The 26,401-nt window shown below is 39.2% G+C and overlaps 1 protein-coding gene across 2 annotated transcripts in view; it reads left to right on the top strand.

Moving 5' to 3' along the window:
* Positions 1 to 26,401, top strand: part of LOC106873356 (protein strawberry notch homolog 1) — a 77,305-nt gene that overhangs the window by 14,649 nt on the left and 36,255 nt on the right. For both annotated transcript variants that reach the window (XM_089348514.1, XM_089348508.1), the window contains 3 exons: positions 12,458 to 12,580; positions 15,985 to 16,104; positions 17,858 to 18,481. In XM_089348514.1, the coding sequence (XP_089204640.1) occupies positions 12,458 to 12,580; positions 15,985 to 16,104; positions 17,858 to 18,481 (867 nt within the window). The remainder of the gene's footprint in view (positions 1 to 12,457; positions 12,581 to 15,984; positions 16,105 to 17,857; positions 18,482 to 26,401) is intronic.

The raw sequence follows: 26,401 nt of genomic DNA, 5'->3' as shown, positions 1-26,401 counted from the left end.
TGTTAACTTTCTTTTTGTAGTGCCCCCCATTTTAAGTAGTTGTTATGTCTAGCGCCCACGTAAGTGGCGTGTGAGTTATTGCGACTAAACTATCTTAACATGGATGATAATTTTATTATAAAAATGGATTCTACAAGCTTTTAACTTTGAAATGATAAAAACTAAGGCAAAAGTTGTAAATTTATTTCATACATTGCAAGTAGATGACTTGCTTGTGTCTGATGAGATTTCATTTTATTTTAATAACTATTACTTGTTTTATCATGTATAATATATTAGGTAGGGGGCTCCAAAAGGGGTCTCAGTGAGTAGCATCCCTGCCTTCCTGAGCTAGTTTTCCACCACATTTCTTAAAAATCGTGATAAAGGCCTTGGTTTCGGGACCACTCATGTCTAGAAACTGAGGTTGGGGTAAGCAAGGGCATGCTCCCTGTAGAAAATCTAGCTCCAAAAAAGCCTCATGATAGCAAAGGAGAATGGGCACCAGCCAGCTTGCCGAAAGGTTGGGGTGGGCTGCACCTTCCTACCTTGGTTGCTATGGCATTGAGGTAGATCCGGCTACCCCCATTAACGAGAACAAAACCTGGATTTAAAACACTGGATGATGAATATAATTACTGCTACAGATGAAATTTAGTATGTTAATTCTGTTATCTGACTGCTCCCTAAAGCTTAATGCTCTCTTCAATAATCCCAGAACCCACTTGGGGGCACCATCACCCACATTGAGAACATGGTGTCGGCAGTTCAGGAAGATGAGATGTGTGTCTGCAACAGCAGTATTAGTGTAGGGGATGCACAGGAGCCACAATGAGTGAAGTTACTGAGATGTAGAACTTAAGAGTAATGAGTTGTGAGTTAGGTTTGGTGTATTATATGAGAAATAGTCAAACCATCTAATATAAGATTGACCTTCCCTGGTTCTGTGACTCAAACTTCTCTGTTTTACAGGGATCTAAATTAAAGTCTTCCATCAAAATTTCATGTTGATTTATGTTCCAATCCGTAGCATAATTTAAAATAAAGGAAATATGGCAACATTCAACAGAAATATAGTAACATTTAACTTCATTTAACATTATTATGTGTGTATGCATATATAAGACCTTCTTCAGTTATGAATGACCATAGGATTGCACCTAGAAAGTTCCCTTCTGAGGCACGAGTCTGGGCAAGGTTGTTTATGGAAGACCAACAGTTGCTCATGCATACCAGCTTCCCTTCTTTGCGCCACCAATGTTATCCAAAGGAAAGGCAAAGGCCGATACAGCTTGGCACCAGTGACATCGCCACTCATTTCTACAGCTGAGTGAACTGGAGAAACATGAAATAAAATGTCTTGCTCAAGAACTCAACACACAACCCTGTCAGGGAATTGAACTTATCTCGTGATTGTGAGCCCGATGCTCACTCGCTCACTCTCTATCTTATACACACCCACACATTACTTATGAGGGCCTGCATTTTGAGACACCGTGCTTACGAGTTTTATTTTTCAAGCACAAGATCCAAATTTTGAATGAAAGTACAAAAGTTTCTACTACTACAACAAATGCCTCTGTGTATGACTGAGAAATTTATAGAGTGAAAAAAGGCTTCTAACTTACTAAGACTTCGGTTTTTGCTAGGTTAACTTTAGATTCTAGATCTTGCTTCCATACCTGGAACTTCTTTTCTAGTTCAGGTAGTGATTCAGCTATAAGAACAAGGTCATCAGCATAGAGGAGCTCCCAGGGGCAGACTGTCTTGAATTCCTATGTTATTGCCTGCAGGAATATGATGAACAGGAGGGAGATGTGGGCTGATCCTTGGTGAACCCCTACTTGTACCCTGAATTCTTTGCTGTGCTCATTGCTAACCCTCACCTTACTGGTAGCATCCCTGTACATGGCTTGTACAGCTGTCAGCAACCACTCGTCTATCTCTAGTTTCCGCATTGACCATCTGATAAGGGATCGAGGGACCCTGTCAAAGGCTTTCTCCAAGTCAACAAAGGCCAAGTACAGAGGTTTATCTTTGGCTCTGTATTTCTCCTGCAGCTGCCTCATCAGAAATATAGTGTCAGTGGTGCTTCTCCCTGGCACAAAACCAAACTGCATCCAATCTAACTCCCTCCCTAATTAGTTGGGCTATGACTCTCTCTGTAACTTTCATCACCTGATCCAATATATCATTATCATCATTTAATGGATGGTTTGACCAGAGCTGGTAAACTGGAAGGCTGAACCAGACTCCAGTCTGATTTGGCATGGTTTCCATGACTGGATGCCCTTCCTAATGCCAACCACTCCAAGAGTGTAATGGGTGCTGTTTGCATGACGCCTGTATCTGCCACGACTGTGATTTTACTTGGCTTGTTGGGTCTTCTTCTCAAGCATGACATAATGCCATGGTCTCGGTCATTCGCCATTGCCACCACAGGGCAAAACACTCGAAAGGTGCTTTTTATGTGCTAATTATGTGACACCAGTGTCAGCCATGACTATGATTTCACTTGGCTTGACGGGTCTTCTCAAGTACAGTATATCGCCAAAGGTCTTGGTCACCAGTCATTGCCTCTTTGAGGCTCAAAGTTCGAAGAACATGCTTCATTGCTAACCTTCACTGGCAGCATCCCTGTACATGGCTTGTACAGCTTTCACTAATCACTTGTCTATCCCTAGTTTCCGCATTGACCATCAGATAAGGGTACAGGGAACTCTGTCAAAGGCTTTCTCCAAGTCAACAAAAGCCAAGTACTGAGGTTTATCTTTGGCTATATATTTCTCCTGCAGTTGCCTCATCAGAAATATAGCATCAGTGGTGCTATATTCAAAACCAAATCTGTATTATAAACTAAATTTGCAGTGCTTGACCTCCCAATATTTTCAAGTGTAGCTGCATTTTTTATGATACTTAATACATTCTAATAGTCAAAGTGAATGAGCTAAACACGAGTGTATTCTTACTAATTTCCAGTTGTGTGTATTTCCTGTGTTAAAGCAAATTTTGAATTAAATTTCAATTTATTTACTTTATGTAAAGTGATTTTCCGGGCACGAGTTAATTTCTCTGTGTGGTATAAAGTGTGTAGTCTAATAGAACTTGAGGTTAAAGTATCATGATCAAATGTTTTGAAAATGGAGATGGAGATCATCATCATCATCATCATCATCATCACTTAACATCTGTTGTTCATGCTGGCATGGGCTGAACGGTTTGACCAGGGCTGGTAAGTTGGAAGGCTTCACCAGACTCCAGCCTTATTTGGTATAGTTTCTACGGCTGGATGCCCTTCCTAATGCCAACCACTGTGAGAGTGTAATGGGTGCTTTTATGTGCTGCTGGCACAGGTGCCATTTGCATGACACCAGTATCTGCCATGACTATGATTTCAGTTGGCTTGATGGGTCTTCTTCTCAAGCACAGTATATTGCCAAAGGTCTTGGTCATTTGTCATTGCCTCCATCAGACCCAGCACTTGAAAGGTGCTTCTTATGTGTCCCTGACACGGGTGCTAGTTACAAAACACCAGTATTGTCCACATGATGACCCTGATGGGTGTTGGTGCCACATAAAAAAGCACTCAGTACACTATGTAAATTTGTTGGCTTTCGGAAGGACATCAAGCCATAGAAACCATGCCAAAGCTGACAGAACTTGGCACAGTCCTCTCACTTGCCAGGTCCAGTCAAACTGTCCAACCCATGCCAGTATGAAAAATGGATGTTAAGTGGTGGGGGTGGGGGTGGGGGTGATGATGAAGGCAGCAATAAATGATTGTTTTTACCAAAAAATATATATTACTGCTGTTCTGTATACTTTAGTTTTTCAACAGGGATCTGTGATCCTCAACTATTTGCTGTACATGTTGAAAACACTATGAAACTTAATTGGACAGATGCAGCTATATCTTGATGCTTGTCCATGAAAAATGCATTGATAGTGCATTCAAGTATAATACACATAAGTGCAGGCATGGCTGTGTGGTTAAAAAGCTGGCTTTGCTGCTACATAGTTTCAAGTTCAGTCCCACTGCATGGCACCTTGGACAAGTGTCTTCTGCTAAATCCTTGGCTTAACAATACTTTGTGAGTAAATTTGGTAGGCAGAAACTGCATTCAGTGGCGGTGAGCTGGCAGAAACGTTAGCACGCAGGGCGAAATGCTTAGCAGTATTTCGTCTGCCACTATGTTCTGAGTTCAAATTCCGCCTCCGTTGACTTTGCATTTCATCCTTTTGGGGTCGATAAATTAAGTACCAGTTACGCACTGGGTCTATGTAATCGACTTAATCCCTTTGTCTGTCCTTGTTTGTCCCCTCTATGTTTAGCCCCTTGTGGGCAATAAAGAAATAAGAAACTGCATTCAGTGTGTGTGTGTATCTTTGTTGTCTCCCACCACAGCTTGACAGCTGGTGTTAGTTTGTTCACATCCAGATAACTTAGTGGTTCTGCTATAGAATAAGTACCAGGTTTTAAAAAAAACAGAAAAACATACTAAGGTCAGTTTGTTTCACTAAATCTTTCAAGGTGGTATCCCAGTATGGCCACAGTCCAATAGGTGCAGGGGCGGCTGTGTGGTAAGTAGCTTGGTTACCAACCTCATGATTCCGGGTTCAGTCCCACTGCGTGGCACCTTGGGCAAGCGTCTTCTACTCTAGCCTTGGGCCGACCAAAGCCTTGTGTGTGGATTTGGTAGACAGAAACTGAAGGAAGCCCATCGTGTGTGTGTGTCTTTGTCAACCGATGTTGGTGTGTTTACATACTCATAACTCAGTGGTTCAGCAAAAGAGACTGATAAAATAAATACTAGGCTTACAAAAAGTCCTGGGGTCGATTTGTTTGACTAAAGGCGGTACTCCAGCATGGCCGCAGTCAAATGACAAGCAAATAAAAGAATAAAAAAAATATCATGTAAGAGAATTGAATTAGGAATTAATTATTATTATTATTTCTCCCTACCAACCACATGGTTCTGGGTTCAGTCCCACTGTGTGGCACCTCGGGCAAGTGTCTTCTACTATAGCCTCGGGCCGAAAGAAAATTTTCTTTCTTAAAGTTGTTCCTTTGAAGGCCTTTTTTATTTATTTATTTATTTTTTTCAGCTGTGATATTTCCAATTCATCACTTGAAGTGTATCATGGCATTGTCTGACCTTTTCAGTTGTACTTTTATCCTTCTGTTCTTGCTATTTCTCTCAATGTCAGTTAGCTGCCTTTTTGTTTCAAGTTAAACTGAACTTGCTCTGTAGTTGAAGTGATAAGCTTATGTCAATAAACCTTCAATTTAATGATGTGATCTTGTATATGATATTGGAGCTGATCACGACCCATACACAAAGCTATATTTAAGATAATTTACTGATATTAGTTGTATTTGTATAACTACAGAAAGGAACTATTTGTTTACATTGTACTACAGGAAACTCCCCACCTAACCAACACCAGAATCTTTTCAAATTCTTTCTTTTTTCTTTCCCTGAACTGATTACAGAAATAGTGCTGCAATAAAAGCCAGAGTAATTCTAACTTTGATCCTTTTATCAAACTTGGATTTCACAAATACTATATTTACTTACTCTTTTACTTGTTTCAGTCATTTGACTGTGGCCATGCTGGAGCACTGCCTTTAGTCGAGCAAATCGATCCCAGGGCTTATTCTTTGGGAGCCTAGTACTTATTCTATCGGTCTCTTTTGCTGAACCGCTAAGTTACGGGGATGTAAACACACCACCATCGGTTGTCAAGCAATGTTGGGAGGACAGACGCGCGCGCGCGCACACACACACACACACACACACACACACACACACACACACACACATATGATAGGCTTCTTTCAGTTTTCCATCTACCAAATCTACTCACAAGGCACTGGTCGGCCTGAGGCTATAGTAGAAGACACTTGCTCAAGGTGCCACGCAGTGGGAATGAACCCAGAACCATGTGGTTGGTAAGCAAGCTACTTACCACACAGCCACTCCTGCACCTATTTGTGTATAAGTTGCAGTTGTAATTTAGTGTTGAATCTTGGTACCAAGTTTTTTCCTCCCTTGTAGTTTGTTTGCTCTGTGTATAGGTCACACCCCAGTTTTTCCAGTTAAAATCAAGTATAAAATAGTACAGCTTATATGAGTGTAGGTGTGGCTGTGTGGTAAGAAGCTCGCTTCCCAATCATACGTTTCTGGGTTCTGTCCCACTGTGTGGTATCTTGGGCAAGTGCCTTTTACTATAGCCTTGGGCTGACCAAAGCCTTGTGAGTGGATTTGGTAGACAGAAATTGAAAGAAGCCTGTTGTATGTATAAATATGCGTGTGTGTGTCTTTTTGACTCTGCCCCCCCCCCCCCCCCCCCCAACTACTTGACAATTGGTGTTGGTGTGTTTACATCCCCATAACCTAACAGTTCAGCAAAAGAGATCAACAGAATGAGAGCCTGGCTTAAAAAAAAAATGTACTGGGGGTCGGTATTCATTTGACTAAGAATTCTTCGAGGTGGTGCTCTAGCATGGCCATAGTCGAATGACAAATAAATAAAAGATAAAAGGGAAAATACAGTAATTATTAGAAGCTACTTTTCACAAATATAAATATATGCCAACTTTTGGCCATGGAGGGTTTTGGCTTTAAACTTATTTTACTAGTGCACATGCAAAACCATGGCTTCAAATAAACCAACGAGGGAGCTTCTACATAGTTCTTAACTTGCTAGAAATTGCAGTCAAGTCTGATCATATCCTAGCATCATAAAGAAAGGACTCATTGACTAGACTCTCTAACAAATGGGCAGGATTGGGATGTCACAGGTCTGTTCAGTCAGCACTGACCTAGGGTTAAACAAGGGAAACCAACAACTGTTTCAAATAAAGGTTGGATGTCACTTAACATTCTAAAAGCTCAAAATTCTTGATTGTCTCATAGTGGCTCAGCTATTGTGATTTACTTTATCACGTGGAAACCAGAATGTTATATACATTACACATACACATGCACACATAGATGCATAAGTACATGTGCACACATGTCATGCACTATTGTAGAGGTCAGCTGCCTAAAGAATGTAAAAGTCTCATCTAAAGTTGTGGAAAAGTGCAGAACTTGGAGTGCTAGCATCCAGGCTATAGATTCTCATTTGTACTGATTATATCACAGATGCACTCGTTTGTGTTGCAATAGATTTGTACAAAAGCCTAGCCACATTGTGATTTTACAAGAAAGAACACAGCTAATTGATTCTAATTTTCCAAATCCAGTTGATCAGTGGTTCAGTGAAAATTGGTAAAACTTTCCGAATGTTCCTCTATCTGAGCTTCTACAATGAACATAAACATGCAATTGTTTATGTATACAGTGTGTGTGTATCATCATCATCGTTTAAAGTCCGTTTTCCATGCTGGCATGGGTTGGATGGTTTGACTGGGGTCTGGGAAGCCAGCAGGCTGCACCAGGTCCCAATTTGATCAGGCAGTGTTTCTACAGCTGGATGTCCTTCCTAACGTCAACAACTCTGAGAGTGCAGTGGGTGCTTTTTACATGCCACTGGCACAGGGGTCAGAGGAGCTGGCATCAACTACAATCAGATGGTGCTTTTTATGTGCTACCGGCACGGGACTCGCAACTAAAATTTCCAGATTTGACAATGATTTGGGGAAAGAAAAGAAAGTATGTTCTGTAGTAGAAATCAGCTGCTCAGGGGATGTACGAGCCAGTGATCCAAATTTAGGAACTTAGTAAGCTGTGAGCATGTATGGAGCTAGTAAAGATGGACAGTATATAAAATGAGTTTATTAACGTTGTAAGTTACACACCTCATCCCATGTTGAAATCAAATGAAGTTTTTTCAAGAAGCTGACTACCACCATACAACTCCTGGTTTAACATGTGTATCTTAACATCACATCATCATCATTTAATGTCTGTTGTCCATGCTGGCATGGGTTGGATGGTTTGACTAGGGTTGGTAAGCTGGTAGGCTGCACCAGACTCCAGTCTGATTTGACATGGTTTCTATGGCTGGATACCCTTCTTAACGCTAACCTCTGCGAGAGTGTAATGGGTGCTTTTAGGTGCCACCAACGTGGATGCCAATTATGTGACGCCAGCATTGGCTACATTGCCTCAGTGAGGCTCAATGCTCAAAAGGTGCTATTTAGATACTACTGGCACGGGTGCCAGTTATGTGACATCAGCATTGGCAACAACTACAATTTCATTTGGCTTGTGCAAACGAATGTCACCTCATACAAGCTTTCTCATTTCTTTCTATGAAAACATTTCCAGTCATAGGGAAATGTTATTGTACTTGGAAACAGGTGAGGATTAGTGACAGGAAGGGCATCCAGTTGCAGAAAATTTCTCAGTAAATTCCATATGACCCATGCAAACATGGAAAAGTGGACATTAAAATAAGTGGAAAGGAAAGTATCTCCACTGAATCAATGAGAAATTTCTAAATACAATACTCGATTGTTTTACATTTATACTTGAAGTTAGAGTTCATTAGTTATGTATATAACTGCTTGAGAATCTGAGCTTTACCCCCATTTACCCCCCCCCCCCCTCCTCGCAATCGAGCCATCTTAGTAAATGCATTGAATGTTGTTGATGCCAGTGCCCCCTGGCTGGCTTCCGTGCTGGTGGCATGTAAAAGCCCCATCCAAACATGGTCAATACCAGTACCCCTTGATTGGCTCCTGTGCCTGTGGCACATAAAAAGCACCCACTACACTGAGTGATTGGCGTTAGGAAGGGCATCCAGCCATAGAAACCTTGTCAGATCAGATTAGAGCCTGGTGTAGCCTACTGGCTTGCCCATCCTCAGTCAAACTGTCCAACCGATGCCAGCATGGAAAGCGTTTGTTAAACGATGATGATGATTGTAGTTCTGATAGGTATGCAAAAAGACTGAATGGTCGACACTGAAGTACCTTCGATTGCTGGTCTGCTTGATGAAAACTAAACAAGAATAATATAATACTGTAAAGAATGCAGTAGGTTATGCATTTCAGCTTCCCCCTCTGACGAACTACCAATAAGGAAAGAAGCTGTGATGTTACAAAGTTCACTCCACCTTCTCTCTAAATATTAAGCTAGTACAGTCTTTGTTAACCTTCATTGAAACACACACATACACACTCAAACATACTTTTCTTTGTGCTACAAGCGCCAGAACTTATTCAGTTGTATCAAAATCAAGGTCAGTCACAGTTACACAACTAACGTTAAAAGTATCTTATTGCTGTTTTGTTTTCTGCATTAGTACACTCACCGAGCTAACAGACTTATTTAGTGTTTACTATATACTAAGGCTGTGCTGTCAGTCAATCTCCTAGAAATAACCATCAAATTTCCCTCAGGAAAGTGGAAGGATTCATTAGGTCGTTCTGCCTTAAAAAAGAAAAAAAATGTTATGTTCACTGTTTGAATACCTTTCGATCTTTTTGTTCAGACAAGACAATCTAGCCATGGCTATATAGTCTTATTTTCAGATTCTATATTCCTATGCAGTGCTTCTCAATTATTTTTTCCCCTGTGGGTCCCTTGGTTTTGCTATTTTACTTGGACAGACTCTCGTAGCCATTCAATGTTTAAAAAATATTTTTATAATGAAATATTATTCAGAATTGTATAAAAGAATTGTTAAAATATTTTGTCTATTGTGGAAGTATAACCAATGTATTGCAGGTAAATTTTAATGACAAAATCTTATATGCATCCGCAAGAGCCAGGTGGATCCTGAGAACCACAGACCTATAACCACATCTAATGTATTTTAGTTTTAAGATGGTTTTTTGTCCTTTCTCCCCCTTTGACTAGTTTCAGTCATCAGACCGTGGCCATGCTGGAGCACTGCCTTTAGTCGCACAAAGTGATCCCAGGACTTATTCTTTGTAAACCTAATACTTATTCTATTGGTCTCTTTTTGATGAACCACTAAGTTATAGGGACATAAACACACTAACATCGGTTGTCAAGCGATTGTGGTGGGTCTGATCACACACACACACACACACACACACACACGATCGGCTTCTTTCAGTTTCTATCTACCACATCCACTCACAAGGCTTTGGTTGGCCCGATGCTATAGTAGAAGACACTTGCCCGAGGTGGCATGCAGTGGGACTGAACCCGGAACCATGTGGTTGGGAAGCAGACTTCCTACCACACAGCCACTCTTTAGGTGAGATTTGAGTGAAATTTGACTGCTATTTCTAGCAGGTTGAGCACGTATGCTTAGGCTCTTTCGTTGGTTCACTATGAGATATTAGTTGTGGCTTGTGTATGAGAGCCAGGAGTTGAGTACAGGTTGTTAAAGGGGTCTAAATGAAAGTTTATAAAACAGCTGAGCATCAGATGTCAGTATGGAACATGAATATTAGATAATGATTTTGGTGAAAGGAGAATATTGATATCCATGTAATATGAATGGATGATAGAGGCTGGGTGAAAAAATGTGAACTCATGTTGAAAGGTGCTTACAAGAGGAGTAAACACTGGAAAATAGCAAGAATTGTATGTAAGCTGTGTGGTAAGCAGTTTGTTTCCCAACCACACTGTTCATGTTTCAGTCCCACAGCATGGTACCTTGGTTGAGTGTCTTCTACTGTAACCTTGGGCCAACCAATGCCTTGTGAGTGGATTGGGTAGATGGAAACTGAAAGAAGCCCATTGTGTGTGTGTGTGTATATATATATATATATATATATATATATACACAGACATGCACATACATCTATATCTATATATATGTGTGTGTGTGTCTTTGTGATTGTCCCCTGCTGTCACTTGACAACTGGTGTTGGTTTGTTTACACCTCTGTGACTTAGTGGTTTGGCAAAAGTGACTGATAGAATAAGTAACAGGCTTAAAATAAAAAAAAAAGTAGTGGGGTCGGTTCATTTGATTAAAAATTCAAAGTGGTTCCCCAGCATGGCTGCAGTCAAATTGCCTGAAATAAAAACAAAAAGAAAGTATGGCCAGAGAATATGCTGTATCGTTTAGGCTGTGGAAAAAATGATGTTGATTCATATCAAAATTAGATTTATTTTTCACTTTCTTATTTCGTTCATGGGTCTCTTCAGATGGATTAGGACCTTTGTTGTAACTGGGGCTTTTTTGCATTAATTACTATGTTTAACCCTTTAGCATTTAAACCAGCCGTGTTCAGCCAATACAGTATACTTGTTAGATGTTCATACTGGATAGATGCAGTTTTCATATCTAGCTTATAGTGTCTTTCTAGAAATAAACAGTCATCATTGTTGTCGTTTAACGTCTGCTTTCCATGCTGGTATGGGTTGGATGGTTTGACTGAGGACTGGCAAGCCAAGAAGGCTGTACCTGCATCATTGAAATCCTGAAGCTCTGAGATAATGCATGATTGATTCAAAGTAATGTGAATAGATAAACCTTAAATTTGACAGAGAAATCCGAATGCTAAAGGGTTAATGGCATATAAGATCTGATCAAAAAGTATTGGGACTGGTGCTAGAAAAAAAAAAAAAACTACAACACACCATCAATTCAGCATTTAATCTCCTTCAAAGCAGTCCCTTTCTGAAGACACACACTTTATTCAACATTGATTGAAGCATTCCCGGAACTCCTTTTTTGGGATAGCAAGAAGCTGCCTCATTGCATTTGCTTGGATTTCCCTGATGTTTTAATCTTGTTCCTTTCAAGTGGGATTTGATTTTTGGAAAGATCCTTGACCATAATAACCTTCAAGCTGTATCTCTTTCTATGCATGCACTCACACACACATACAAACACATTTTCTGTCATGATCACTAATGGAACCTCCTCTGTGATGTGGTTAGACGACCACACCCCATACACTTTACTCCCAAGCACTGCTATAAACAACAGAAGTGAGCAGGAATGTCATAACTTAGTGTGCACGCACAACAGAGTTTAAGGTCTGTACCAGGTGGCTTCACTCCGTAATTTACCTATGATACTTTTTGATCAGCTCTCATATAAGACATGCAATCAAAGAAAAATGCCTTAAAAACCTCACCCCAGGTCCTATATGTGAAGTTGGGCATCCTGTAAGCTTTAACACTTTCGTTACCAACCCGACTGAAACCGGTTGTAGCTCTGTAGCACAAATGTCTTGCTTTCCAAAGTTCTGAATTAAAATCTTCCACCAAACCTTAGTCACAGTTTATATTCCTAACACTAGCTCAATGATAACTAAGTTATTTTACTAAATTCTTTGTTATATTTAAAATAATTGAAAGAAACACAGAGCATCTCAAAATAAATAGAGTAACGAAAGGGTTAATGCACTAAAAACTTGTTTGTGTATGCACTGCTGGAATTGGGCTGTGTCTTTTATACAATCAAATGCAGTAGTTTTTTTGTAATTTTGCCAACCTCAATTGTTTCTTAGCTTTAATAAACTGTACCTTATTATTGTTATAGTATGATTTTGCTTGTTGTAATTAATAGTTTAAACAACTTCTATTTAACAGGTTACAAAAGACCTTTTGTCTGCTGCTTTGGATGAATCTGGAATTGGAGATCTTACTGCTTTTGATGAATCTGATGACTTGTTTACTCTGAATGACAACCTTGTTGATGTACAGCCTGTTACTGTAAGTATGAATGTGTGTGTTAAGTGTATTTCTATAAGGTTTGTTCTGCTAAAAGCATTACTTTATTACCTAAGGATTACTTTGGTTCAATGGTAAATCATCTGTCACCTTTACAGAAGTTGTGGGTTCAAGTCCCACAACCGGCCTTTGACTATTCCTGTCCAAAGGGGATTTTCAACTTAATATTTACTTGCTATTATTTAAAGCTTTATCTACTTGTCCCACCATTAAAAACAGATTATTTCATAATCTTTCAAAGTTTCCAAATTATCATCATCATCATCATCGTTTAACGTCCGCTTTCCATGCTAGCATGGGTTGGACGATTTGACTGAGGACTGGTGAAACCGGATGGCAACACCAGGCTCCAATCTGAATTTGGCAGAGTTTCTACAGCTGGATGCCCTTCCTAACGCCAACATAAATAATGTACAGTTCTCACTAGTAAGAAGAAAGTTTCTAAAATAGATACATTCAAAGGATTACTTTAATCCAATGGTAGAATGTCTGTCCTGTTTGTAGATGAAGTGGGTTCAAGTTCCAGTGGGCAGTTTTTGACTTTTCCTAACCAAAATGGTTTTCATCCCAATATTTACGTACTTTTATTTTAACTCTACTTCCAGTTCTACAATTATGAGTTTTTTAATTCAATTTCTTTTGGAATGTTTTCTTTTTAGTTTCTTTTTTAATATTGGTTAATGGCCAATTCCAGTACCCCCGAACTGGTTCCGGTGCCGGTGACATGTAAAAAGCACTATCCGAATGTGATCGATGCAAGGACTGCCTGACTGGCCTCTGTGCTGGTGGCATGTAAAAGGCACCATCCAAACCTGGTTGAAGCCAGTACCCCTGACTGGCTCCCATGCTGGTGACACGTAAATAGCACTATCTGAATGTGATCGATGCCAGGCCCGTCTGACTGGCTCCTGTGCTGGTGGCACATAAAAAGCACTCGCTACACTCTCGAAGTGGTTGGCATTTGGAAGGGCATGCAGCTGTAGAAATGCTACCAGATCAGATTGGAGCCTGGTGCAGCCGCTGGCTCTCCAGACCTCAGCTAAACTGTCCAACCCATGCCAGCATGGAAAATGGATATTAAACGATGATGATAATGATGATGATATCCAAAGTCTATAGACTCTATCACAAAGTTATGTGATATTGCTATCAGGTAGTCAGCCCGAGAAAGACAATTATGTGCACGTTCTGCTGAGTTTAATAATTGGTAAACTCGCACGTATGGGAAAGAGTTAATACTATACTCTGTATTGAACTTAAACTTATGGAGATGAATTGTTTTGCGTTGTTGTAAGCATCTGTTCTATGATTTGATATTGTTTTTCTAAGTCCAATCTTATACATGATAATGGTACTTGTTTTAAGAATTTTCATACTGGTTGTTATTACAGTGTGTTCTTGCATTGCAGTGTAATAATGATGCACGTATTTCATCTACATCAGTGGTCCTCAACCATTTTTAACTTATGGACCCCCTTGGATCCTATCTTACTCAGATGGACCCTCATAATCATTCGATGTATAAAAGAAAATCCTATTATATTTTTATAATCAACCCTTTTAGCATTCAGATTAATTGATCAAATGTAAGGCAATGACTGAGACCTTTGCATTATGTCATGCTTGGGAAGACCCATCAAGCCGAGCAAAATTGCAGTCGTGGCAAATACCGGTGTCACACAAATTGGCACCAGTGTCGGTGGCATGTAAACGAAACCCGGGTGTCGTGCAATTGGCACCTGTTCCAGTGGCACGTAAAAGCACCTATTATACTCTGAGTGGTTGGCATTAGGAAGGGCATCCAGCTGTAGAAAATGATGCCATATCAGACTGGAGTCTGTTGCAGCCTGCAAATATGCTTGCCCAGTCAAACTGTCCAACCCATGCCAGCATGGACAACGGACGTTAAATGATGATGATTATCTACATTTAAAAAAATTAATCACGTATCATCTTGTAGCTTCAAGATTTTGAAGATGTGATCACATATTTTCAGAGTGACTTTGTAGTGTAGGTGGGAGAGGCTGGATATGGCCAGTTTAAATGCTAAATGGTTAAATATTAGGAATTGCATAAAAAATAAGGTTATTTTGTATATTGCACATAAATTTTAACAAAATCTTGTATAGACCTCCAAGGGCCATATGGACCATGGTTGAGAACCACTGGTCTTCATAGAAGAAAGATTATATATTCATGTGTGTGTGCGCACATGATTGTGGGATTAAGAATTTCACTTCTCAACCCTGTGATTTTGAGTTCAGTCCCACTGCATGGCACCTTTGGCAAGTGTCTTACTGTAGCCCTGGCTCAATCAAAGCCATGTGAATCGATTTAGTAGATGGAAACTGAAAGCCCATTGTTTGTGTGTATGCACTTGCCTTGACATTGTGCAATAGTTGTAAACTGGTTTTGCAGTTGTACAAGAAGTGTCATTCATACAAGAAGTGTCTTCTGGGAAATCTTGTCTGGCCTTGTTGGATTGAACCTGAAATCACGTTTTCAAGTGAACTTTTTAAACAATGCCAAACCTATGTCCTGAGTTAATCGGAGAACTCTGACCTTCATTTCACCTGAAGACAACTGGTAATTGTACTTATCAGAATACTATCAATGGCACATCTAAAACGAGGAAATAGTCTGTAAAGCTATATCTCTATGAAGAACATGTCAGGAAATACATATCGATAAGTTTTTGGCAGACATGGCTGTGTGGTTAAGAAGCTTACTTGACTGCAACCAGATAAGTGGTTTGTGAATGAGTTTCATTGATGGAAACTGAGGAATCTTGTGTGTGTGTTTAATCCCATAACTTAGCACTGCAGTAAAAGAGACTGGTAGAATAAGTACCAGACTTAAAATAGAAATGATGTCCTGGGGTCATTTTGTTTGATTAAACCCTTCATGGCAATGCTCCAGCATGGTCCCAGTCCAATGAATCATCATCATCGTTTAATGTCCGCTTTCCATAGTGGCATGAATTGGACCGTTTGACTGAGGGCTGGCAGGCCAGGAGGCTGTGCCAGGTTCCAAGCTAATCTGGCAAGGTTTCTACAGCTGGATGCCCTTTCTAATGCCAACCACTCCGAGAGTGTGGTGGGTGCTTTTTAACGTGTCACCGGCACGGGAGCCAGTCTGGCAGCACTGGCAATGACCACACTCGAATGGTGCTTTTTATGTGCCAGTCAGGCGGCACTGGCAATGACCACACTTGAATGGTGCCAGTCAGGCGGCACTGGCATCGAACAAATAAAAAAATGAAAGCCATATATTGAACTAGTATGATTTTATAATAATATTTTTTATTCCCCATCATATTTAGAATCCTACCACTTCTGCCATATTTTAGATATCTTAATCTGAAATGCCATTTCTGTATTTTACAGCAACCTGTTGCAACTGCTGTAAATGGTTACATTGATGGAAGTCAGAGTAATATCTATTCATCAGTCACGACACAAGCGCCAGTGACGATACCTCAACCAAAAATTATAGCATCCAATCAAGTAAGTATTGTTTGGATTTTACTGTATTTTTTCCTTCTCTTTTCGATTTTGTTTTAGTAGAGACTATTGTGTATAAAGTGAAGCAGTTATGTAGAAGTAGAGCCATTTTAGCCATCTAAAAAACATAGAATCTTTTAAATTCCATTTCCAGTTATTTTTTTGAGGTGTCTAGGTTCAGTCCCTCTGTGTGGTATCTTGGGCAGGTGTCTTCTACACTAGCCCTGACCCAATGAAAGCCATCTGAGTGGATTTGGTAAATGGAAATTGGAAGAAGCCTATGTGTGTGTCTGTCCTTGTTTTGGCATTGTGTGATAGTTGTAGATTAGCTTCACAGTCATACAAGCAATGTCTTTCATTTCCAATGTTCTTAGAGAACATCTCTGGCTATAGGAGAAATATCACCTTGCTTGGAAACAGGTGAGGATTAGCACCAGGATGGGCATCTCATCATCATCGTTTAACGTCCACTTTCCATGCTAGCATGGGTTGGACGATTTGACTGAGGACTGGTGAAACCAGATGGCTACACCAGGCTCCAATCTGATTTGGCAGAGTTTCTACAGCTGGATGCCCTTCCTAACACCAACCACTCCAATAGTGTAGTGGGTGCTTTTACGTGCCACTGGTACGAAGGCCAGTCAGGCGGTACTGGCAACGGCCTCGCTCAAAATGGTGTATTTTATGTGCCACCCACACAAGGGCCAGTCCAGGGGCACTGGCCATAGAAAATCTGCCTCCAATCAACTTCATCTGATTCATGCAAGTATGGAAAAGCAGATGTTAAAAATGATAATGATTGCTACCTAGGTCGTGTCAGTAGTGATAGAAATTAATATAAAAGTGAAAATTAAATCATATTTCAGTGTTTTTTGATGGCAAAAATGAATCTTCCATAATTGTTTCAGCTTTCAGCATACAATATCACAATATCCAAAAATGGTGCAAAAATGATCTTTAGAAAAACACTGTTGTTGGCAAACTTGTTCAAAAGATGAATGTCTTGTATTACTTTTCAAATATATTAATACTGACAATTGAAATACTTTTTCTTGTAATTGTTTTCTGAATTCTCATTCTCCTTTTTTTTCTTTGAGAAATCCTCCTCATCATTGTTTAATGTCTGTTTTCCATGCTATCTAACATATTACGATTCCAAAAATAGTCTGGAGTTAGGATTATAATTTTAGATGTTTAGCATCCTTGCATTATGCACACATTGCATGTGTGTATATGTAAGGATAAAACCAAAATGAGACATATGAATGAAACATGGCTTTCTATCTAACCTGTCTAGGAGGACAGTGATGGGGAATAAAAATTGACATGACAACCTGTCTGACCCATGCTAGCATGGAAAGCAGATGTTGAATTATAATGTGTGTGTGTGTGTGTGTGTGTGTCTTCCTCTCTTTCTCTGTCACTCACACACACACACACACATTGATGCTAAACAATAAATAAATATAAAACAGATTACAGGGGATGACAAGTTCAAAAGAAACTTTCTGGTCATTTAGAATTTAAAAAAATGCAAAGATAAGTCTGAGAGTGAATAAAATATTTAATGCATTATCTAATCATTAGACAACAAAATACAATTATGAATGAAATATTTTAAAAATGAATACAATTATTGATTGATTGAAACCTTGTTCTCTTAATTTCTCTTGACTTGCTAAGAAATTTCACCATTGAGTGATGCTTTTCCACTATTCAAAAGACATAACACATTATTTTGTTTTATTTATTTCAGATAAGACCACGTGTAGTTTTACAGCCAACCAATCACAGCCTTACAAACTCTAATTCTCAGGTTATTCGTGTTGTTAAGTCGTCTGGTGGGAATAGCCAAGTATTGCAAATCACTGGAGCTAATAATTCTTACATTCAGAATACTGCAATCAGTCAGACTGGTAGCAAAATAATCTCACTAACTCCTAAAAATGTTGGTTCACAAAGTGGTTTACCAAATTCATTTGCTGGACAGAAGATCTACATCACTACAACAAGTAGCACTGGGCGCAACAGTCCATTGCTCACTGAGGTTAACTCCGGGAAACCATTACAAATTCTCAGTCAGCTTGGGCTGACGGGCAGCAATGTCAAAGTGAACACAATAACATCAAACAAAATTAAGCCGAGCGCTTCAAACGTTGTGAAGAATGTGTCTCAAACAACAGTGACAGCTCCTAGTCCTCAGACTACTACTGTCAATAAAACACAAATGGCTAACATGACAAAACCAAACCAGATGAACAATGTTATGAATGCTAACTTAACAAACGGGGCTGGTATACGCCCATCTGTTACTAGTAAAGACTTGTCTCGGATTTGGTCACAAGAAGATATCAAGTTGAAGAACATTAATTCATACACAGTAAGTTCATTAAGCTTTCCAATTAGTTTCTTCACTCTCCTCATTTTATTTAATTATCTTTACCTATGTTTCTTACTTATTGTGTAAAGAGTTGGAAGGTTCTGCATAATTTCTCATTTGTATCAACCCTTAGTATTTGTCAATCTAGATTTCATTTGTCTACCATCAATTTATGATTATTATTGTTATTTTTTTTTTGTGGTTTATTCTTTTATTTCTTTCAGTCATTCGACTGTGGCCATGCTGGAGCACCGCCTTTGGTCGAACAAATCTACCCTAGGACTTATTCTTTTAAAGCCTTGTACTTATTCTATCCGCCCCTTTTGCTGAACTGCTAAGTTACAGGGATGTAAACACCAGCATCGGTTGTCAAGCGATGATGGGGGGCAAAATGTTTCTATAGCTGGATGCCCTTCCTAACGCAAACCACTCTGAGAGTGTAGTGGGCACATAAAAAGCACCCACTACACTCTTGGAGTGATTGGCGTTAGGAAGGGCATCCAGCTGTAGAAACATTGCCAGATCAGATTGGGGCCTGGTGCAGCCTCCTGGCTTGCCAGTCCCCACTCAAACCGTCCAACTCATGCCAGCATGGAAAACGGACGTTAAAGAATGACGATAATATATATGTATACACATGATGGGCTTCTTTTAGTTTCCGTTTATCAAATCCACTCACAAGTCTTTGGTCGGCCCGAGGCTATTAGTAGAAGACACTTGCCCAGGGTACCACACAGTGGGACTGAACCTGGAACCATGTGGTTGGTAAGCAGGCTGCTTACCACACAGCTACTCCTGTACCTGGTTTGGTTACATTTTAATTTATTATTGAAGTTATTGCTAATGGAGACTACTAAAAATGGAATATTTAATATGCTTATTATCTGGCTCTCTCCAAGAACATTCGATTCTGAAACTCACACCTCTGTTAAAATATTTGCCATATAAATCATTCTCACTTTCAGTTTGTAATTAGATGCAGTCTATTAGTATTGTGATGTTAGGCTTTTTAATTGGATCTCACCGTTATGGTATGCACTAATGAAATACTTTCTGAAACACATTCTATCTACAATGGTGTGCTTCAAATTTCAATTCCATTCCCCATACTTTTTCTCTTCTACATCAGTAATCATCTACTTTCTGTTAACTTCATTGGTGGGCGGAGACGGACTATATGTAATCTGAACCTTTCCCCCCCTTATTTATTTATTTATTTTTACGGAATCCCACATTTTAGGCTATGGAGATTCTGATTCTGAAAAAAAATTGTTTGAAAATTTTCACCCCCCCCCCCCCCCCAAGCAGGCTATTTACATGCTAGAAATAACAGCCAAATCTCACAAAACTAGTGTTAGGGTTAGGGTTAGGGTTAGGTTTACCCTGTGGTTCTATATAAAAAACGGGCGGGGGGGGGGGGATCGAAATTTTGAAATTGAGATTTTTGAAATTTTTTTTTTCAGAATCGGAATCTCCATAGCCTAAAACGTGGAATTCCGTAAAAATAAAAAAAATAAAATAAGGGGGGAAAGGTTCAGATTACATATAGTCCATCTGGACCCTCCCATGCCTACAATCAACCTAGATTACTTCACACCAAAACCTGCCCCAATGTTATGAACAGAGACCTCAAAATCATTCTTCAACGGTAATGTACCAATATTGCTTCCTTCAACTGCATAAAGATACAGTCACCATAATCATAATCATCATTTACCGTCCGTTGTCCATGCTGGTATGGGTTGGACGGTTTGACTGGAGCTGGTAAGTTGGAAGGCTGCACTAGACTCCAGTCTGATTTGGCGTAGTTTTCTGCAGCTGGATGCCTTTCCTAATGCCAACCACTCCAAGAATGTAATGGGTGCTTTTACGTGCCACTAGCTTGATGGGACTTCTCAAGCACAATATAATGCCAAAGGTCTCGGTCATTGCCTCTGTGAGGCCCAACACTCGAAAGGAACTCAGTCACTTTGTCTCCGTGAGGCTTGGTGATCTAAACAAATAGGTATGCTGAGGAAGTGCTATAATTGGTCATCCATTAGGTTCCAAGTTCACAGCTCCAGCTGAGCCTCAGCTGGAGCTAAGGATCCATATTAGGCTTGAGTTGGCAGGTAAAATATAATATATATATATATATATATATATATATATCATCATCATCATCATCGTTTAACGTCCGCTTTCCATGCTAGCATGGGTTGGACGATTTGACTGAGGACTGGTGAAACCGGATGGCAACACCAGGCTCCAGTCTAATTTGGCAGAGTTTCTACAGCTGGATGCCCTTCCTAACGCCAACATCCAGCTGTAGGAAGGGCATCCAGCTGTAGAAACTCTGCCATATATATATATATATATATATATATATATATATATATATATATATATATATATGAAATAATTATAATATTTTATAAGCTTAAAGCTTATAAGCAATCACCGTCCATTGACTAAGGTAAATAGTCTAATATTGGAGCATACAAGCCCCCTCGATAGAAAAATGTAGGGTTTGCCGTACACTTGGGACATGGCAAACCCTACTTTTTTCCGTTGAGGGCTTATCTACCCCAATATTAAACTATTTACCTTAGTCAATGCATGGTGATGGCTTATAAGCTTCCTCTTCAAGAACCCACATTATCTGCAATCCTTTTTTGATATAAATACATGTGGTCGTTGTCTGAGGATTTTAATAGGGCTTTTTCGAATCTATACTTGCAAGTGTTTGTGTATAGATGTGCAAACTCGCTTTGTTATGAGTGTGTATAAACACTAATTTGTATATTTTTTGCATGTATTGCACTGAAGATAGAAGAAAATCTATTTAAGACTTTCATCTTGAAATTAGCTAATTCGCAATTAATGTGGAGTCTTTTTAAATATCCTCTCACTATCCCGCTTTCAATCACATGTATTTATGGAGTCTTTTCGATAGCTCCGTAATGCTTGAACATTGATTCAGTATGGGGGAGATAAGTCTTGTTTAGACTTTCTCTCTTAAAATAATTATATATTAAATTAATAATTACACACACCACCACCACCACCCCTAAACATGAACAGCATGCAGTGAGAACCCTCAAGGGTACTATAGTAAATGCTAGGTTTCACTACTGGAGTTGTTTACTGGTGAACCCACATCCTTAGTGTAATTAAGACTGCACCATAATTGGTCTTGCTCTTCAGGGTTAGAATATTTTTTCCCCAACTACTAACCCTCTACAAAGTTTAGATGAGATCCTCCATGGAATGCTGCTCCCACATCTGTGATAGTATTGTTGCTGTACACATGGACATTCAAAACTGCATCTTGAGAGAGGCCACACAACTTATTGGGATCAAGTTACTCACCAACATGTCTGCTCTATAGACGCATTCCTCTCTCTTTCTCTGCTTTATTCTGACTGTTACTAGAGTAGCTGGTGCTCTTTGGGGCTAGCTGATCTTGTGCTACTTCCATTCAGGCACATCTGACTGGCCCCCTTCACTTCTTCTTGTCACCGATATTTTGTCTAACCATAGACTAGCATTAATAATTACCTCCAATCCTTCTTCCACTGAATTTTGCCTCTCTGGAATTCCTGACCTGCACATATTTTTCCTGCAAATATCACTTAGCTGTTCAAGAGAAATATTGACCACTTCAATCTCTGTGAAGGCTATGAACACAACCCATTTCCTGAGACCCATCAAATAAGTAATTAAAAAATTGTATTCAATTTGTCCGAAGAGGTGTGGAGTAGGCACAGATAGTAAGAAAAACTAAACTGAAGTGATGGAGATGGCATACATCCTACAAAGGTTAAATGGGGTTTCTCCGGGCATCCTGTTTACTGTATCATCATTTTCTGTTCAAATTCTGTCACAGGTGAAGTCTCATTTTATACCAAGACCATACTGGTGTTGATTTGATTATCATAATTTCAAACTAAAATGGATCTTATTGCTTCATTGAAATCATTTGTAACCATCTGAATTGTTTTACATCATCTGTTGGGAACTTAGTTTATTTTTGCAAGGGCATGCTGTTGGAAATGCTTTGATATTATAAGCTTTGGATAGGGGGATTTTTTTTTTTTCTTCGTGCTATTTGGGTAAAATGGTTGTGCATATCTATTTGCATATGTTTTTATAGTTAGTACTGCTATGTATAGCATTATTTATGCAGCTGGATTAACCACTTAAACAAAAAAGGTGTCAGCTGTTTTATAAGTAAGCTAAAATCAAGCAATTTGAGCTGAGCACAGGCCTTGGATAAAGTTTGAATGCCTGGCAGGTTACTGATCCAATATCACACTTCAGTTACTTCTGGAAAGGAATATGTTTTCTATTAGTATAGGAAATGGAAGATACAATATCTTGTACATCTAATGTATGTATGTGTATATATATATATATATATATATTATTAATTAGATAACATATATAACATAGCATGTTTATTTATATGTATAAAGGTTGAACAAACAGGGAAGAGTGCTCAATACTTGTAGAGGATATTGTTTGTTTTTTATTGAAACTGAAGCTAAGAGCTTGTCTTGTGACTTGATCTTTGCCTAAAGATCGCAATAGCTTGAAACTTGAGTTGCACACACAGACACACACACATCTACACAAAACTACTATGTAGGCATCTGGTATGTAACGAAACCAAGTCTGTCCCTATTGTTATTTAAGGTCTAATGTACCCTGGGCTATATTATCTTAAATGCAGATGTCTTCCCTTTTTGAGACAGTTGTAATTTGAGGAGGTTTAGCTGCCATTTCTTATAAATCAAGCAAACATATAGCTTCATATATTTAGCTACAAAGTGATAATGATAAATGGAATTAATATAACTGCAATTATGTAATTTTTTTTCCATTTTTCCTTAACTCTTTAGCATTTAAACTGGTTATATCCAGCCCAGATATACCTCCTGTTTTAAGTTCAGACTGGCCTGATCTAACCTCTCACACCTACCCTACAATGCCATTCTAAAAATAGACAATATCATCAAAATCTCAAAGCTATGAGATAATACGTGATTAATTCAAAACAATATGAATGAATAAGCTTAACATTTGGCAGAGTAATTTAAACACTAAAGGGTTAATTTAATTTATTTATATTTTATCAACCTTGTTTATTGACTGCTGATGGACTGACAAGATTGTTAGTGTGTCTTGTGGCGTTTGCTCTGGCCCTTTTACATTTTGACTTTAACTCTTCCCACTGTCAAGTCTGCCTTTTGTCCTTTTGTCATCAACAAAAATAATGTACAGCCAGATACTGAGGTTGATATAACGTACAGTTTCCCTTCCCTCTAAGTTTCTGGTCTTGTGCCTGTGTTCAAAATGGTTATTTATTGAAGACGATAGGAAGGGTCTATAGGAGTTATATGGGAGTGAGACATGGTGTTTGAAAGAGAGAGAGAGAGAGAAATGGCAATTTTGAGAAGGACTGAGAGAGAAATGTGTGGCATCAGGCTGTTTGATAAGCGGAGGACTGAGGACTCGATGGGGATGCTGGGGTTGGAGGAATCAGTGGAACAGTTGGCAATGGCGAATGAAGTGCAGTGGTATGGGCATGTGTTAAGGAGGGATGAGGAGCATGTTCTGAGGAAGGTGCTAGAGTTTCAGGTAAAAGGACAGCGAAAGCAAGGTAGACCGAGGAAAATGTGGAGGGGACAGATGGAGGAGGAGATTAGGAGGGTTGGCTTGAGAAGGGAGGATGCCCAAAACTGGGCGAGATGGTGTGAGGGCGTTTGCAATGGTATTGAGGTAGATCCAGCCACCCCTGTTAACAGGGACAAAACCTGGATTCAAAATGATGGATGATGATGGGTTAATATGAGAATGGTTACTCATAATCTGATTATTTACCACACAGTGCTTGCTTATGGCTCTAAAACTGTTGATTTCCAACTGGAGCAGTCAAGTATTTCCTCTATAATAGCAAGACACTTATCTCTATTCCCATATTACACTTCAACTTCTCAACTGGCACAAAGCCACCTCCCTCAATACTATGCTCCCTCTTGGTCAGTTTCTTGATGATTTTACTGGTTCTGGTGTCACATAAAAAGTACTGGTGCTGGTATTATGTAAAACGTACCCAGTATACCGTGTAATAAATTGGTTGGTGTTAGGAAGGGCATCCCGCTGTAGAAACCTTGCCAAACCAGACAATGGGGTCTGATGCAGCTCCTATTAAACTGCCCGTCCCATGTGAAAATTTTGATAAATTTATATGAAATTAACAAAATGACAATGTTTAAAATTCACTGTGTGTTACTTCATGATGATATAGGTTTGATGAGCCTATCTTGTCCATTTAACTGAATGTTAGATTTATTTATTAGATCTAATAGATTTGCATATTCTTGGATCAGGCCAAGTCTTATCAATGAAATTGGACAGAGAGAAACTGAAAGTTTGTCAGATTGTACCTGTAATTTAACTCTTTTGATACTAACCTACCTGAAATTCCCTCTGTTTCTTTTATAAAACTGTCAATAGTAAAACCATCTATCATAATTTTCTGTAAGACCGTTCCTCATTTCTGTGTTTCAGACATCAAATTAATATATCAGTTAATGAACAAAATTAGTCAGTTGAAGCATGAGATGTGTATTTCATGTGGAATGAGAATGCAAAAGAGTTAACAGCAGAAACCTTGCCACAGTCATGCTGATTCTACCTGAGAATCACGAGGGTATCAGTGTTTATGGAATGATTGCCATCACCATTTAATGTCTGTTTTCCATTCTGGCATGCGTTGGATGGTTTGACAATCTAGAGGACTGTGCCAAGCACCAATGTCTGCTTTGACATGGTTTCTATTGATTGATGCCATTTCTCTTTCTAACAACCATTTTACAGAGTGTGTTGTCTGCTATTTTTTTTTTTTTTCTGTGGCACCAGCACTAGGGAGGTCAAGTACTTTACAAGATACCTGCTCAACTGAGGGTCAGTTACAAGCTAATTCAAGGAGTGTGAGTGGTTGTGCTATTCGAATAACCAAATACCAATTGTTGAAACTGATGGAAATCCAGTTTTATTTAGATTTGTAAATTACTAGGATATGGTTGTTCTGAGTGTTTCAGAAGTGTCCTAACAAGCTGTGTGTCATTATGTATAGTTGGAGATGTCATTAATGTTAAAGTGATACCACTTTATCTGATTCATTATCAATTGGTTGAAGTAAATAATGTAACATAACGCTATAATCTAGGAATTGTGGAAGTTGGTGTGGGCAGGAATCAGTGGAGGCAATAATAGACAGGCTATTGAAATGAGAGGAAATATTTTAACGTTTTGAATAGATCCCTTTATATATTCTGTCAATAATTTCTGGCATTTCTGCTATCTTAACCCATTTTTTTTTATACCTCTATGTCTTAGCTCCAAGTCTTCTCTAATTTAACAGACCTATTTGTTATCAAAGCACTTAACCTTAATATCCAGTTTTTTTTCCCAGAAATAGCATTATATAGGATTACATTATCCAACATGTCCTTTCTATTTCAAGAAAGTAGAATGTGATTTGAGAGGAGATTTGGCTGCTATTTTAAAAGGTTGTGTGATCATATAGAAGATCCCAGTCTTTGAGTTCCCATCTTGTCTATGTCTCCAGTATTTGTCGAATTGCAGTTCACAAACATGAATCACATCAATCTCACAGGTCGCAAGGACCCTGCAAATACCATGAGTCAAGCTCCCTCTCCAAAACTTTATGCGTCCCCCCCCCCCCCCCAGCTATCATTGGAAGCCCTAAATTTAGATAACTTTTCTTGAAAATTGATAACTCTAAACTCTGCTTGCGAAGACCAGTTGAGGCAACTGAAATCGAAATCGAACTAGATTCGATGTCTGGTACCCGTGCCAGTGGAGTGCTAACAGCACCACTCGAGCGTGATCATTGCCAGCCAGAGCAGC

Source organism: Octopus bimaculoides, chromosome 1 (assembly GCF_046866305.1).
Source record: "Octopus bimaculoides isolate indiv1 chromosome 1, ASM4686630v1, whole genome shotgun sequence".
Classification (NCBI taxonomy): domain Eukaryota; kingdom Metazoa; phylum Mollusca; class Cephalopoda; order Octopoda; family Octopodidae; genus Octopus; species Octopus bimaculoides.
This window is presented reverse-complemented; position numbering and strand designations above follow the sequence as displayed.